This window comes from Austrofundulus limnaeus, unplaced genomic scaffold (assembly GCF_001266775.1).
Source record: "Austrofundulus limnaeus strain Quisiro unplaced genomic scaffold, Austrofundulus_limnaeus-1.0 Scaffold2, whole genome shotgun sequence".
NCBI lineage: Eukaryota > Metazoa > Chordata > Actinopteri > Cyprinodontiformes > Rivulidae > Austrofundulus > Austrofundulus limnaeus.
Genome location: NW_013952404.1, coordinates 6,104,889 through 6,120,336, shown reverse-complemented (window position 1 = coordinate 6,120,336; position 15,448 = coordinate 6,104,889). Strand labels below are relative to the sequence as shown.

The following is a 15,448-nucleotide window of genomic DNA, read 5'->3' as shown; positions in this document are numbered from 1 at the left end:
ATTTCATGTCATTAGCACCTCTAGTAATATATTTACTGAGAAAAATGTTGACGTGTTGAATACTTATTTTACCCGCTGTAAATATACACCTCTGTAACCTTGAACTACTCACTCATCTGGATGAAGAAGTGACACAAGAGGAGCTGATGAAACTCTTTGCCTCTAATCGCTCATTGTTAATCTAGTCTTTGAGTATGTCGTTATTTAGAGAAAGAGCCTCACCGGATCCCAAACAGGCTGTACAGTACTCCACATACCCAGTTCAAATCCAAAGTAAAGCCAACTACAAATTGAACATTAGGGTCAGTAGTCACATGAGAACATGTTTATCAATATGAATTAATTAATATGATATATACTGTAGTTCAGGGGTGTCAAACTCCTGTCCTCGAGGGCCGCTATCCTGCATGTTTTAGAGGTTTTCTTGCTCCAACACACCAGATTTTGATCGCTGGGWAATTAACAGGCTTCTGCCCAATTTGAAGAGTTAATTCAATCACTGAATCAGGTGTGTTGGAGCTGGAAAACCTCTAAAACATGCAGGATAGCGGCCCTCGAGGACTGGAGTTTGACACCCCTGCTGTAGTTGTATATATCATATATCATATATTAACATAAAAATCTACCAYACAACATCAAATGTGCTGACGTTTGAGCAAGTATCTAAAACAAAACATTCATAGTGAGAAGACATGTTGCCTCTCAGTGTTGGATCTGACAAAGCTGCGGTCAAATAAGAGCAGGTCAGCCACACGTCTGCAGTGACACAATTTTCAAATCGATACTGTGGTTTCAGAACAAAACTGTGTCCGAGACGTTCAGCTAAACTGAAATAAAAGAAGTTAAATAGTTTGCAATGCCCCAACAGTAAAAGTTTGTTGCGTGAGTCTGATTACCTGGTGCCAGGCCCAGCGGAGGGGAGACTGTACGCCAGGCAGCGCTTGGACAGATGAGAGCGGAGATCAGCGTAAACTCTGGGGAGCTGAGAAGGCAAACAGCACAGGAAAAGAACATCTGCCCAAAGTGTCAGCCTGCTGTTGTCCAATAAATGCTCCACTCCTGTCAGGACGCTGTCCTCTGAAGCACACACAGAATGTTGATTTTTTTTTCTGTTTACAAGGAAGTAAGCGTGAGCTGACTGTAACAACAAAATCTGTTCCATTTTGAGGAAATGGCTAAATCCATTAAAGTCTATCCTTGTAAACAGGAAAGCTAAAACTAAAATCATTTAAACAGCGCCGACACACACTTATCAATATGAAAACTACAGGACATACAGATTCTTGCAGACATTGTGTGAGTTTCCTCTGAGCCTGAACTACAACCCTGTGTACAAGTAGAAAACATGGTCACCTATTAGCAGAACTGAAAAAGACTTCCATTAACTGGCCTTTATGATGCTTTAACACAAATCCTCTGATTGGGAAAGGCAKAATCTCTGAAGCTTATCCTTTCTATGTGAAAACAGCAATATTAAAGCACACTTAGCAGCAGTGGGCAAGCAGCTAGCGGGATTAGTCGCTGCAACTGCCTCCATTGAGGATCAGGGCATAGGAAAAATTCAAATCAGCAGCCAGGATCAACATCCTCTGATCTACCTCACAAGCCTGAGCGCCTACAGTAAAGGTCAACATGATACAGCAATTTTCAAAATCTGCGGMTGAAGTTGTTCTGAAAGAAGGCATTTTGCTTCCTAATAAACCATACATTATATATAAGTGCTCTTTAATACATGTCAATGGTACGAAGAAGGCACTTCAGATATTAATGCATTAAAAAACAATATAGTTGTACAAAAAATGACAACGAGAAGAATACGTGGTTTGCTGTCCAAGATCAAAAACCAACAAAACATGTAATCCAAGCTGAACTCAAACTTGTAGATGAGAACAAAAGCTCTGTATAAAGGAAAACCACAGAAATGTTATTTTTTACCCATGATCCTGTTTTTAAAGATTCAGAATATACAGGTGTGTTTACAGTGTGTTAAAAAGACTTCAGGTAAAAATCAGTGTGCGCCACTCAGTAAAAAAGTAGTCTGTAGAAGAAAAGTTTAATCTAATTTTGACTTGTTTTGATGAGTGCTGACTCAGCTTTCACACACTGCTTTCCTGTTTCAGCTTCTTCAGACATTTTCACCAGCCATGCAGCACTCACACTGCAATTTCTCAGAAAATTAACATTTTGCATTTTGAAATTCTTTGATTATGACATAAATAGTACATACCAAAACACAAAGAAAAAGCCAAAAGAAGAAAATGCTAACTTCTTGGACATTTGGTGYATTCCTGACAATTTTTTATTTTGAAATTTTAGTACCTGCTGTGTCTGGATTGCTGGTGGCTGATGAGCAGCTGTTTCCCCAGGTGACCCAGACCAAGTATCCCCACACAGAGATCTCTACCAGATGAGTCACTTCGGATTTTACTTCTGGAATCAATACAAAATTTCATATAGATGCATTACAAGGGACACAGACCRTTTAAAAGAGGTTTACCAATAACATACAGCAACATGGGGACTAGTTCGCACGCGAAAGATGCGTGCGCGCACCCACAAAACGTCAGTCCAGCTGAGCGCGCACGGAGGCTCATTTTCTTCCAAACTTAATCCGTCGTCGAAAATACTTAAATCACAAAAAATAATAATTATAATAATAATGATAATAATACTTAAATCACCGAATATGCTTATCACTGTTTAAACAATATTTTAACAGTGGTGTGGTTAAAAAAAAAACTTGGTCTGTTGTCACCTACTTCCGACTTATTTGGCAGCTTTCAAAATAAAACAAGCAAAAACCACACTTGTGAGTTTAACCACTTTACTTTCCCTTTTATGTTTTTGATACAGTTTCTTTTATCAACTATACATGTGCATCTTATATTACTCCTTTTACATAAATACTGTATGCATATCAAATGTCTTCAGCACAAATACATCAGTATTCAAACGAGCAGGATTTTAAGACTTTACTTATCAAGTAGATGCACTGTTTTGAGAATTTGAAAATGTTAGCTGCAGGGACTTTCACAACAGAAACTTAACGCAGCACACGCGTTATAAACATCCCTTTAGGAATTTATTTGGGACAAGTGACCCGTCCAGTCCCTTCAACATACTGATTAAATAACTTCACACATCTTTGACATGTTCAGGTTCTGTTACTGTTATCTAATATTTGCATGAAATGGTACAAATTTAGAATATTTACAGTAAACAGCTAACATAAAGTACATGTAATAAATTAAGGTTAATTACACATTAACACTAGTGTTTGTAGACACTAAAAAGAAATTCTAACACTATATTTGAACAGAGCTATTCAAAAAAGAGCTAAAGTGAAAGATCATCTGTCACMGTTGTGCTTTTACATTTGACAGAACATAAGCCACATCAGGACATGTGGATATGAAGTAGTGCTTAAAAATGTATTTATATTCATTTCCCTTTGTTTAAGCAAATGATGCTGATGACCATGAAGGCACTGTGAGGGAACAGGTAAGCTACTTTACATCAGATCAATCATGAGATGAGCACTATTTTATTTACAATCAGAACTGGTTGTCTACTTTTTCCAAAAGCAAAATGAAATTAAAAAAAAACTAAACAAACAAGGTTCTTGGCTGTGGCTGCAGCACAGTCAAGGTTTCAGTCACTGCACGGCGAATGAAAAATTACTCCTCCCCGTGCCTCCATTTCTGCGACTCCTCCTGACGTGCATCCGGGTGAATCTGGTTCCTCATCCCGCCCAAGACGTTGGAGGTGGCTTCGGTGGCCATGATGAGCGGTTTGACCACTGCTGGTGGCAGCTGGCGGAGAACGCCGCCGACAGCTCCCGTCATCCCACGCTGCTCGTGCTCCCGTGTGGCCGTGTCATAGATGGTCAGGGCTGTGTCTGTAATGCCCTGTAGAGGAACACATCCTTATGTCCACATGCTCTTTTTCATTTCAGTTGTGTAAATATAGTGTAAATAATACCTCTTTCACTACAGTATAAGCTTTGGCGACACCTTCTCTCAGGTCAACAGGTTGATGAGCCAGGCCGTAATGGGAGTAACGTTTCACCCTCTTTGTGTCTCTCTCATCAGGAACTGGGGATACCATGTCATAGGCCGTCTCAGCTGCAGTCTGAAGAGACGAACACAGAGACAGTGCACTTTCTATGACTGAGTATGTGCTTTTTACTATGAAGTGCGGGATACCACTTTACCTGAATGGTTCGAACCATCCTGTTTGTGAGCTCCAGGGCAGCCATGGCTGTGGAGGTTCCAAAGGAGGCAGTGCCTCGCTGAAAACCCCGGACTATCCGGCCATCCTTTCTGTACTGCTCAATAGGGAGCCAAACCAAGTCCCTAAGGCCGTGAACTGAACAAAACATCAGTGTTAAAGATTTTCTCAGGAGCTTATCAATCTATTTAGAAACCACAAGGTGTCAAAATCTTCATGGTTTGGTGCGTCTGCATCATTCCTCAAAAACAGGACACTTTTTTCTAGCATGTTTTGAAATATATTGTTTTAGATTGAAACAACTTTGATGATAATCCTATAATCCTGTGCCTGGGTTGAGAAGTGTTCTGCTCACCCAGTTTCACCAGAGTATGAATGGGTGCCACGCCACTCAGTAGTCCTTGTAGCTGATTGGTCTTTATGTCATTTAGCCACTCGTTTATTGCATAAGAAAACAGCTTATCCACACCAAGTAATCTGAAACACAAACAAGAGTTACCTCGTGAACAATATTACCAATAACTATTTAAAAGGAGACATATCATGCTTTCAAATCCTTCTTTTTCACATTTAAATCATTCAGATGGGCTCTATATAAAGTAGAACTGCAATGCTTTGGTCTGAATTCCTCATTATTGTAACTCTACAAGCCCCTTTTCTGAGGCGTGTCTCAGATCAACTTGTTTTGAGGTTGTCTCTTTAAATCCAAATGAAGTGCTTCAAACCCGCCCCCAGCTCCCTAAGCGGTCCATTCTAGTTTAATAGAGAGGTTTACGACTATATAGTGACACTATTATTATTATTATTTACAAATTAATTAAACAATGTCAACAAGGAAAGACTTATCCATCCAGCCTTACATGTTGGAGCCAGAGTCTGACCCAAAGCCAGAGGAGAATGAAGACGACAAAACAGTAGTTGGTAAGTCCAGAACTTATTTATAAATTCTATCACAAATACGTTGATGTAATAGTTCAGAAAACGTCATAGAAAACACAGAAAACTGAACAGGTTGAAAAATATGATCCAACCAGAATATAAAGATATCTTTGCACCAGGAGAGACAAAATTCTGCACTCCTAGAGACTCCAAGTACACATAAAATGGATTTAACAGCTAAAAAGGTGGATTTTGCATGATATGTCCCCTTTAAGCCCTATACAGCAATATACATCATAATGGATGAATTTTTCTTATATTTTCATATAACGTACCCCTGTCTATAGCAAAGCTGCCTCAGTTTCAGCTCTGAGCAATTCAGCTGTGTCAGCCCTAAGATGATCCCTGCAAATGTGCCCTGAAACAAGAAATTCAGATAAAACGTTATAAAACAATAATGAGACAAAGTGGAGTTAATGCATTTCCCTCTAAACACACACCTGGTCCATTGACACGTGTTTCCCGTGGTAATCCAGTCGAATGGGAACCTCAGAGGTAAACCGAAACTCCCTGTCAAAAAGACGAGACATCGATCAGCACAGAGGTCGTTTTAGTCTCTTTTACAGTGGAATGTCCCTCAGACCTAAAAAAGATGGGCTGGTCCGTGAAGGGAGAAGCAGAGGCGTCGCCGTCGTTCGCTTCTTCCCGGCCAAACGTGGAGAAGCCRTTGTGGCTCAGCTGCCTTTGAGCAGGAACTGAGATGATGGGGGCCGGGTCCAGGCTGCCGGCGGCGTGCTTAGAGAAGCTGCAGGAGATCTCTGGGGCAGCTGCTTTCTTTGTGGTCACGCAAACAGCTGCGGACACAAGTACCCATCAGGGGTCGTCAAATCGTTTTTTAAATTTCCAACAGCAGACGTTGAATCATCGGTCTTACCTTCTTGGGCAGGCGGTGAGAAAAACTCGACTTCAGTAGCAAGGCTGCTGAAGAAGTCCTTCATGAAAAATAATGCATCCTTCAAACATATAAGGCAGTATGTTAGAATTTTCTACATCAAACACCATCATAAATCCTGTATCTGACTATTACCTGATCAATATTGAGACGAAGAGGCATTAGGGAGACACGTAAGCAGCACTCTGGAGGAGCCTGACCTGACTCGGGACTCGTGTGCAAAGCCTTAACTGTCAACTGAAACAAGAGGCGCTCCTGTTACAACAAACTCAAACCTGAAGAGATCAACGAGCACGTCATTTTCCTCACCATGTTGGAGTGAGCCTTTCGAGGCATTTCCTTGCTGGAGTACAAGTAGAGGAACTTGTTCATCTGTGAGGTAGCTAGTCTGTCTCGGATCTCCAAGTCCTGCACAACAAACAGCTGCCGGGACACGGGCTGGTCTGCTGTTGGACGTAACGCCGCAGGGGGTTGCGGGTACACTTCGTGCTGAAACCTCACCTGGAGGAACGTTCAAAAAGATGAGTTTAGTGAAGTCTTGTAAGTGATTTGTGAATTTGATAAGCTTTTAATGATTGTTTATTCCAGGGGAATAAAAAAATATTACCTTGCTGAGCTGGATTTCTATCAGAATATCAAGGTTTCTTCCTCTTCCTCCTCCTGCCCGCCCTGAAGTCTTCACTTGTCTGACTGGAGTTTGAGATGGGGAGCTGTGAGGAGTAGATCTGCAAGATCCACAGAAGAAGTAAAGGAGACATGTCGTGCTTTTAAATCTTTCTTTTTCATATTTAAATCATTCAGTTGGGATCTATATAAAGTGGAACTGCAATGCTTTGTTGTAAACACCTCATTATTGTAACTCCACAAGCCCCTCTTTCACCCCTTTACTGAGGTGTCTCAGATCAACTCGTTTTGAGGCTGTCTCTTTAAATCCAAAGTTCTTCACACCCTGCCTCCTTCCAGCTTCTAAAGCCCTCCATTCTAGTTTGGTAGAGGGGTTTAAGACTATCAGAGTTGCACATAAGTGGTGCACAGGTGCGCATCCGCGATCCAAAAAGAAAAAGCGCACCAGATGGAATGTCATAGAGCTCCCTTGCRTACCTAAGATTGTGAAAACAACAGCTAGCAGGGGTCGCAAATGTGACCTGATTTCTTAAAAACAAAAACAAACAAAAATCCAGCCTCACTGGCGTAACTGGATCGTCGTTCTGTGAGAGGAAGGCAGCGGGGCCCTGAAGGATTAAACGAACACTGTTTACAACGAATCAGACGAACTCCAGAGCTGTTTTATCCAATCAGAGCAGAGCAGGGCGGGACTTTCAGTCAGAGCAGTTTTCAGCAGAGACAGTGGAAGCAGCATCTGACATCTCCTCCTGCACTTTGCTCCTGAACTACCAGAGACTTTGGTCTCCAAAACCTAACTTTATATTAAATATATGTTCAGAGCATTGTTATCAAACTGATCTGTCCAACTTTGCGTCAGTGACTAAACTCTGCTCCGGAGAGATGGGAACGCGCCTCAGTGCGTGCAGGCTGCGAGTCTTTCTGTGAGATTCACTGTTCGAGTTCTTCTAAACCATCTTACCTGTAACAGAAGAACATTTATTTGCCCCATATCAAAGCAGAGTCTCTGTTTAACGTCACTCCCCCCCATCCAAAACAACAAAAATAAAAACGTGCCATGTTCTCTAAGTGAATGAGTTTTAAATGTTATTTTAATTTAGCAGAAAGATCCACAAATTTCATTCTTCGCAATTTTATAATAAGAACAAGTTTCTTGATGTGCTAAACATGTTTATATTTAGAATCATACTGCGACACAGATGCTCTGGGATAAATATAATTCAATAAATGATAAAATACGAAGAATAAATAATTTTAAATGATTACATGAGCTGATATCATCTAAATATAATCTTTTTGTATAAAATAGTCTTTAAAAAAAGAAATCAGTCTAACAAACAAAACATTTGTTCTGTGCAAAAGACATATTTGCTGCTTGGTCTGGAGAGTGTAGAAAGCTGGTTTAAACAAGGCCAAAGATCTAAAAGGCCAAACTACAGGAGTATTACATCTCAGGGTCATGTGTAGTCTAACAGACATTTAAATATGAAATGGTCAGTTTGAGATGACATACTATACCCATGGGTCAGCCCACTGGCCACTTAGGTAGTTTACAAAATGTTTGCAGAGTAAAAAAATAAAAAACTAAATAAAAAAACTCCAGCCAGCTGATAGGAGTCGTCATAAAACAGAACAGGGCGATAATAAATGCCTGACACTCCTCTAGATAAATGTGYTAAATGAGTTAAGGAAAATATGAGCACCAAGCAATAACCCCAGGTTCTCCCCTGAGAACAGACCAAAAATGTTATGTGCAACCCTGAGACTATATAGCAGCACAGAAACTTTTTATTTACAAATTAATTAAAGAAGTCAACAGAAGACTTGTCCATCCAGCCTTACATGTTGGAGCCAGAGGAGAATGAAGATGATGAAACTGTAGTTGGTAAGTTCAGACCTTATTTAGAAGTTCCAACAAATATTATAATAGTTGAGGTTAGTGGACATCATTCATGAAACTGTCCTGTCGGAAAATCTGTCACAATGTCACACAATGGAGCCTCTCTGATTGGTAAACCTGACGCTGAAATGGCGTTCGGTGTGAACGCAGCATCACATGCTGGAGCCTGGAGTCTGACCCAGAGCCTGAGGAGAGGTTAGTTTTTGCAACAAAACTGCAAAATAAGGTTTGGACTTACCATGAGGTAATACGTAGTTCAGAAAATGTCAAAGAAAACAGAGAAAAGCTTAAACTAAATTCTGGACTTATGACTCACCCTTGACTTCTAGCAGGAGAAACTGTGCTGGACCTCCCAAAGTCTTTCCCTCCGTAAAGATGCCAAATGACAGAAATCTCTCGGATGAGGTAGCGAACCTCCGGAACGGGAAAATTCACGGCTCCGCGGCTCGAATCGCTCCCTTCCAGAGGCTGACTGAAGTGGTCATCTTTGACTTCCACAGGATTCGAGGTCAGCTGCTTCACCACGGGCTCCTGATCTCGATCCTGAAACAACGCGACTCACAGTGAAGCAGCGCCGACAGSAACTCAACGTGTTGTTTTATAGACCTCAGCAGGGTGAATGAGCATTTCTCCAACCTCTCCTTTGGTGTCAGGAGTTTCCAGAATGCAAAAGTCATCCGTCTCCTGGGCCAGACTGGGAGCAGGTGTGATGAGGGGAGAAGGGAGCATAGGATAGGTGGGACTCAAGTCCTGGTTAAGATTCCCGCTCTCATCAGGGAACAGGAAGAGGTCTGAGCGAGGCGGATCATGGTCATAAATTGGCTCCTCCTGAGAACCTGTTTATATAAAAATATTATCAATGTTCATTTAAAACCAATGAAGCAATCACTTTTATATAAAAAAGTTAAAACAGTTAGGGAAGTGGTTTTCGTGGAGTATTTTATATTTAATTTAAAAGATAGTCTGTATGTAAATAAAACACTAAAATATAACAGTTCTGAGATGATGGTTTTTGCATAGTTTTTTCTTAAACTTACAAACTTTAAAATATMTTTAAGAAGAAACATCTGCTTCATCATGTTCACATTGTCATAAACACATCTGATTCAGGTCACTTTCATCTGCAGTGTGGTTTTTAAAAATCTCCTTAAGTGACTTTGTACCGTTCTGTTGAGTTCCTGGCGCCTGCTGGCTATCCGTCTCTTCCATAGCTTCACTCATCAAATCCTGCAGCATCTGCTGCTCAGTCTCAGCCAGCAGTGGAGTCTGAGATGTGGGCCTGCCAGGTACCTCGGTCTGTCAAAAAATAACACTCAAACTAAATACGGCAGAGTGGTTGAACTTAGCATATTTAGCAACTCGTACAAGAATTTGAACAGTTAAAATAACAAAGTTATTGCCTAAAGCACATGTCAAACTCAAGGCTGGTGACTTCGGTGTGGCCCAAAAATAAATAAATAAATAAATAAATAAATAAATAAATAAATATAAATTGTTTTATATTTAAAAGGTGGAAGATCTCTTGAAAGTGAAAGAGCTCTTGGAGGTATGCCCTAAAACAATCAGTAAGTCGGCCATTTTGGGTCAAAGTTAAATCTTTGGCTAAGTTTCACTTTCCCTCACGTCCAACTTTTGCGAACTCCTCCAAGGGATTTTTACCCATCGACTTCAAACTAGGTCATTATGCAGTTAAGACGTGGGGGGTTAAAAGTTATCAAAATGGTGAGTTTTTGAGCATGTTAAGAGGGCGTGGCCAGGCCTCAAAGTTGACCTTCTCGCCAACATTTTCGAAACGCTGTTACTTTCAGTGTTTAAGAGGACATTTTAAAACAGTGTTTAGTCAAAGTTAAACATGAAACGTCAAAGTTCATTACAGCTGGCCCTTCGAGGGCCACCATAACGCTCATGTGGCCCTAGATGAAAATGAATTTGACACCCCTGGTCTTCTTACTTGTGAATCAGCTAAGTCAGGGATGGGAAACTTACGACCCACATCCAGCCCACCAATGAGCCCCCACTCCCCAATTTTGTTTTTCTAACTTAAACAAGCACTTAAAGCAGATCTAGGAGCTGTTTTGAGTGCTTTAAAATAGCAATATGTATATATTTAAATATGATTAAGGATTTAAATATAAGTCACCACTAAAGCATGTTGCACAAAGCTAAATATGACAAGTTTACTGAAGTTACAAGTACAAAAACAAAGACTTTTTTTTTTTTACCAGAACCACAACCATGCAGGGGTCTGCACTCAAGGCATCTTGAAAATCAGCTCGCTAGTGTTAAGTTTTTTTTGTGTGCTTCAAATGTTTTGTATTTATTAAACAAGAGTACAAATTATACATGMATTTGAGCATGAAATATGTTACGTTACTGCACTGTATGTTGGTTAAACATTTGGGTAAGCCTGCAGAGCTGTGTAGCTCTCTGGTAATGTCAACAATAAATAGCAGCCCCTTCATCTAAGTTGCCCATCCCTGAGCTAAGCATATAGAGACACAGCTAATAGCATTTTTTTAAGTAGCCAGTATTGACTGATTCATTGGTCCATCTCTAACAGTAGCAACGAATAAAACGTCACAGCTGACCTTGCGTTTTTGTGCGACACTGCTGCGTTTTGCCTCTGGCTCCTCCGGAGGCATCAAGTCTCCATAGCTGGCCACGTACTGGATAAGGTTCATCAGGGCAGCGCAGGAGTCCGAACAGGTTCTGATGTGAATCACATCACTGGAGCAGCGCAGCTCAAACCTGGGCTCCGACTGTCAAAGAGACAAAGAAAAGGAGATTTTCTTTTCCCTCCTGAGTGACAGATCTCATCTGGAAGATGGAAACTTACCAATTTTCCATCTGCTCCAGGCTTGACAGCTGTAATCCTCAGCTCCAGGGTTCCCATGTCCACAACTTGAACATAGTCTGATAAAAATCACAGCCAAAGCGTTGTGTTACTTCTTTCACCAGCCGAAAACAACGTAGTCGAATAGTAAACTTACCGCGTGCTAGATTAACAGAAACAGCTTTATTGTTGTCTGAGAGGAAGAGAGCAGCTTCATCCAAAATGATCCTGAAAAAACAAAATTAAACTTTACCCAAACTTCATGTTTACTCCAACATTAGCATCCTTAAAGACTTTTCATACCTTAGTGTTGATGATGAGTTGTCTAAGGAGACGCTGCTGGAGATGCTGAACGTTTCCACAACCACCAGCGACCTGAGCGGCAGGTAAAGAGGTCTGCCAGGAAATCAACAGTGTCACATGAAAACACACCGAGTGGTAATAAACAGCTTATTGTTAGCGACTGATCTGAATTCCAATTAACCTGTAGTCTAAAGAGCAACTCCACAGGTGTAAATGCAGGGTGGTGACGGACATGGGAGGGGCGTAACCCAAGACAGGTTCATCAGAAACATTCAGGAAGTCAACAATCTGTTGCACAGAAATAAATAAATAAAAAACATTAAATATGTAATTGTTGCTCTGTTGTAAACACATGAAGGTGATTTTTGAAAAGACTCAGCAGTTTGTTTTACCTGATCATACCAGCCCAGGTTAGGAGGGACCACTCTGTGCTGCAGCGTGGCTCCTCTAACTCCAACAGCAACTAAAAACTCCTGCAGGAGAAGACAGAGAGCAGAAAGTTCAGTTCAGAATTAAGCTAATAAAATGAGGGTAAATTGATGAGATTGGATATGGAAAATTTTAGCTTTTTGTCTTAAAAATGGTTGCAAAGCAGCTGAGTTCATCTTATTTTTCATGAAAATGAGTCTGTGATAAGCTTAAAGTAACATAAATGTAAATCTCTATGCCTCTGAAATGTAATTAATAAGACTAAATAAAAGCTGAACTTAGTTTTACAGAAAGAAATCTTTAAAAAAATCAAACGTTAAAACTGTTCTGAATGATTTTCATCGTTTTTTTTCTGAGCAAAACCTCTCGTTAGAAATAAAACCCATTTTTACCGACAATCTGCCACAGATTGGTTTTAAATATCTGACCTTGATGTTGCGCTCCGCACTCTGAGATGAGATTTTGACAGCGACGGACACCATGCTGCGAGCCTCCAGGCCGATGCCCTCAGAGGGCGTTGAGGATTTTTCTGAAGACGCCTCTGATTGGTAGATGCTTGGCTCCAGCCAGTGGGGAGGTGTCCTGCACGGCAGCTTGATGTCTGAGATGGAGCTGCCCCCGTCTACGAGTCCTGAGATCGGAAATAAATATCGCACAGCGTCAAAGACATACAAGTAATATGTGCTGACAAAAAAAAAAGAATTGCATTGAGTGCAGAAGGTTCACCTTGATGATGCAGGCAAACACTGCTGGTRTGGAAGCAGACGTAGTGTTGGTCTTTATAGCCTTCGTACTGAGTGACGCTGAACAAAACGCCATTTTTCACCTCCAGCCAGAACTCGCCGTGTTTGTTTTTCAGTATGGTTTTGTCCTCCTGCTGGAATAAATAGGAACAAAAAGAAGAAAACTCATACACAGTTCACGTGACATAATTTGCTAAAATTTTTATTTTTTTTTTAAGGGTCATCAATAATACAACCTTAGAGTTTGTCTGCAGAGCCACCAGGCCGTGTTTTACACTGAGAATAACAGAGAAAAGACTCTGGGATGTCTTGCTGTGAGCTTTTTGTTTTTTCTTCTTTTGAGATCTGAAGCCCAGGTCAGAGGCAGGAGAGTAGTAGTTCATATTCTCCTCATCGGAGCCACTGGTCTCCTCTACAACAAAGATGCAACTTATTTCTACAACCCCAATTCCAATGAAGTTGGGACGTTGGGTAAAACACGAATAAAAACAGAATATGGTGATTTGCAAATCCTTTTTAACCTATATTCAACTGAATACACAGCAAAAACAAGATATTTAATATTCAAACTGACAAACTTTATTGTTTTTTGCAAATACTCACTCATTTTGAATATGAAGCCATGAGACAGGGTCATGTTTACCACTGTGTTACATCACTTCAGCTTTCATGGTATCTTCACAGATGTCTAAGTTGCCCATGCCACGGACACTTTTATGTTGAGAAACATTGTTCTTGAACTGTCGGGCTATTCGCTCACGCAGTTGTTCATAAAGCGGTGAACTTCGCCCCATCCTTATTTGTGAACGACTAAGCCTTTCAGGGATACTCCCATTATAGATAGATAGAACTTTATTTAATTCAATAAATAATAATAAAAGAAACAAATAAAAGAACAAACAAATAATAATAGAAACAAACAAATAATACAACATTATTCAGTCAAAAACACAATCACAACGTAGTCAAATGAAAAGGAGCAGAACCCCATATACTGTATATACCCAATCATGACACTAATCTGTTTCCAATTAACCTGTTCACCCGGGGAATGCTCCAAACAGGTGTTTTTATGAAAATTACTCAACTTTCCGTCTTTTGTTACCCCTGTCCCAGATGTTTTCGAACATCTCACAGGCATCAAATTCAAAATGAGTGAATATTTCAATAAAGTTTATCTGTTTGAACATTAAATATCTTGTCTTTGTAGTGTATTCAACTGAATAAATCTTGAAAAATATTTGCAAATCACTGTATTCTGTTTTTATTTATGTTTTACACAAYGTCTCAACTTCACTGAAACTGGGTATGTATTGGGGTTAAGGAGCAAAATCTCACAACAGAAACTGGAATTTAATACAAAATGATCGTCTCACCATCGGGGCCAGTAGAGCGAAACTGGATAAAGCTGTCCTTTGTGTAAGTGTTGATCAGCTGACTGGCAACAGAGAGTCCAACTCCATAAGGCATGCTYTCTACAATCTCAACTGGGGATGGAGCTGTGGGCTCCCACAACATAAGGTCGTTGTTTATCCTAAAATATGGAGGTTTTATTTACATATAAATATTTTTTTAACTGTATGTATTGCAATAACATGTTTTGTTTGAGAAAGCCCAATGTCACCCTTGAAAACAACAAATAAGGAACAATTCATTAAAATCAGGACTAGTTTTAATAACTGGTTATATACCTGTTGTGTAGTTTTTCATAGAAAGGTTTGCTGGGCAGTGCCAGCTGGACATTAGGCAAACACAGCTCAAGAACGAATCGAGAGTTGTTCATCGTTTTCTCCTGGAACTCTGTCATTTCAGCAGCATCACCAGGAATGACCATCTGGAATGAAGGGGGAAAAAACTGACCTCATCACCACCTATTTTTTTCAGCAACTTAAGTAAACAAAACCGTGTCACGGTTTGCATAAAGATCAGTGGAGCGTGTTAAAATATTGACCAGAGGTTGTTCTCGCTCTTGAATGCAAATGTTTCCACCTGGATTAAGCGCACCTGCGTTGCACCAACATCAGAGCCAAACTTCAAAGTTATGCAAAACTGAAATTTAATGTTTTCAAGCAGGGCCTGTCCGTCTAATAGGCAGTACAGGCAAATGCTAAGGGCACCGTCCATCTAGGGGGCGCCACTATTGGGGGATAATAAAAATATTTTATAACATTTTTATCAGAGTACAGATTTAGTCTGTAGTCTGTAGTTACTAAAGTTTATGAAGGTAACTTGTTCTGTGTTTCTCAGCCTGCTTTACATGAAGTGTTATATGGTACAGAGGATATTTTGCGATGAAAGTGAAAACAGAAAACAAAATACGAATACTGGAAGTTTTAATTATGATCTCAGTTAAAGTTCAGGTTTTCAATGTTCTACTGTCAAAAATACTGATTTCATGTTGTTTTATTAATCCCGAGAATTTAGTAAAATGCTGATCAAAGGGCTGGAAAATGTTGTTTCCAGAACATTGGGCCTCATGCAAGAACCGTTCGTACGCACAGATTTGTTCTTAAGTTGTGCGTACGAGTGATTTAGGAGAATTTGTGGCATTCACC

General features: G+C 40.2%; 1 protein-coding gene across 3 annotated transcripts in view; it reads right to left on the bottom strand.

Annotated features, from left to right (window-relative positions):
- Positions 1-2,810: 2,810 nt before the first annotated feature.
- atg2b (autophagy related 2B) overlaps positions 2,811-15,448 on the bottom strand; it is a 21,733-nt gene continuing 9,095 nt past the window's right edge. The window contains exons 19-43 of one of the 3 annotated variants that reach the window (XM_014012916.1): positions 14,585-14,727; positions 14,270-14,427; positions 13,130-13,305; positions 12,877-13,027; positions 12,579-12,781; positions 12,114-12,194; positions 11,903-12,009; positions 11,722-11,814; positions 11,576-11,646; positions 11,422-11,498; positions 11,174-11,344; positions 9,749-9,881; positions 9,222-9,421; positions 8,902-9,128; positions 6,669-6,786; positions 6,371-6,562; positions 6,197-6,298; positions 6,044-6,122; positions 5,753-5,963; positions 5,610-5,679; positions 5,445-5,527; positions 4,586-4,707; positions 4,214-4,368; positions 3,982-4,131; positions 2,811-3,908 (exon numbers count right to left, since the gene is read on the bottom strand). In XM_014012916.1, the coding sequence (XP_013868370.1) occupies positions 3,678-3,908; positions 3,982-4,131; positions 4,214-4,368; positions 4,586-4,707; positions 5,445-5,527; positions 5,610-5,679; positions 5,753-5,963; positions 6,044-6,122; positions 6,197-6,298; positions 6,371-6,562; positions 6,669-6,786; positions 8,902-9,128; positions 9,222-9,421; positions 9,749-9,881; positions 11,174-11,344; positions 11,422-11,498; positions 11,576-11,646; positions 11,722-11,814; positions 11,903-12,009; positions 12,114-12,194; positions 12,579-12,781; positions 12,877-13,027; positions 13,130-13,305; positions 14,270-14,427; positions 14,585-14,727 (3,504 nt within the window). In that variant the 3' untranslated portion in view covers positions 2,811-3,677. The remainder of the gene's footprint in view (positions 3,909-3,981; positions 4,132-4,213; positions 4,369-4,585; positions 4,708-5,444; positions 5,528-5,609; positions 5,680-5,752; positions 5,964-6,043; positions 6,123-6,196; positions 6,299-6,370; positions 6,563-6,668; positions 6,787-8,901; positions 9,129-9,221; positions 9,422-9,748; positions 9,882-11,173; positions 11,345-11,421; positions 11,499-11,575; positions 11,647-11,721; positions 11,815-11,902; positions 12,010-12,113; positions 12,195-12,578; positions 12,782-12,876; positions 13,028-13,129; positions 13,306-14,269; positions 14,428-14,584; positions 14,728-15,448) is intronic. The other 2 variants (XM_014012925.1, XM_014012934.1) reach the window with 2 other exon arrangements.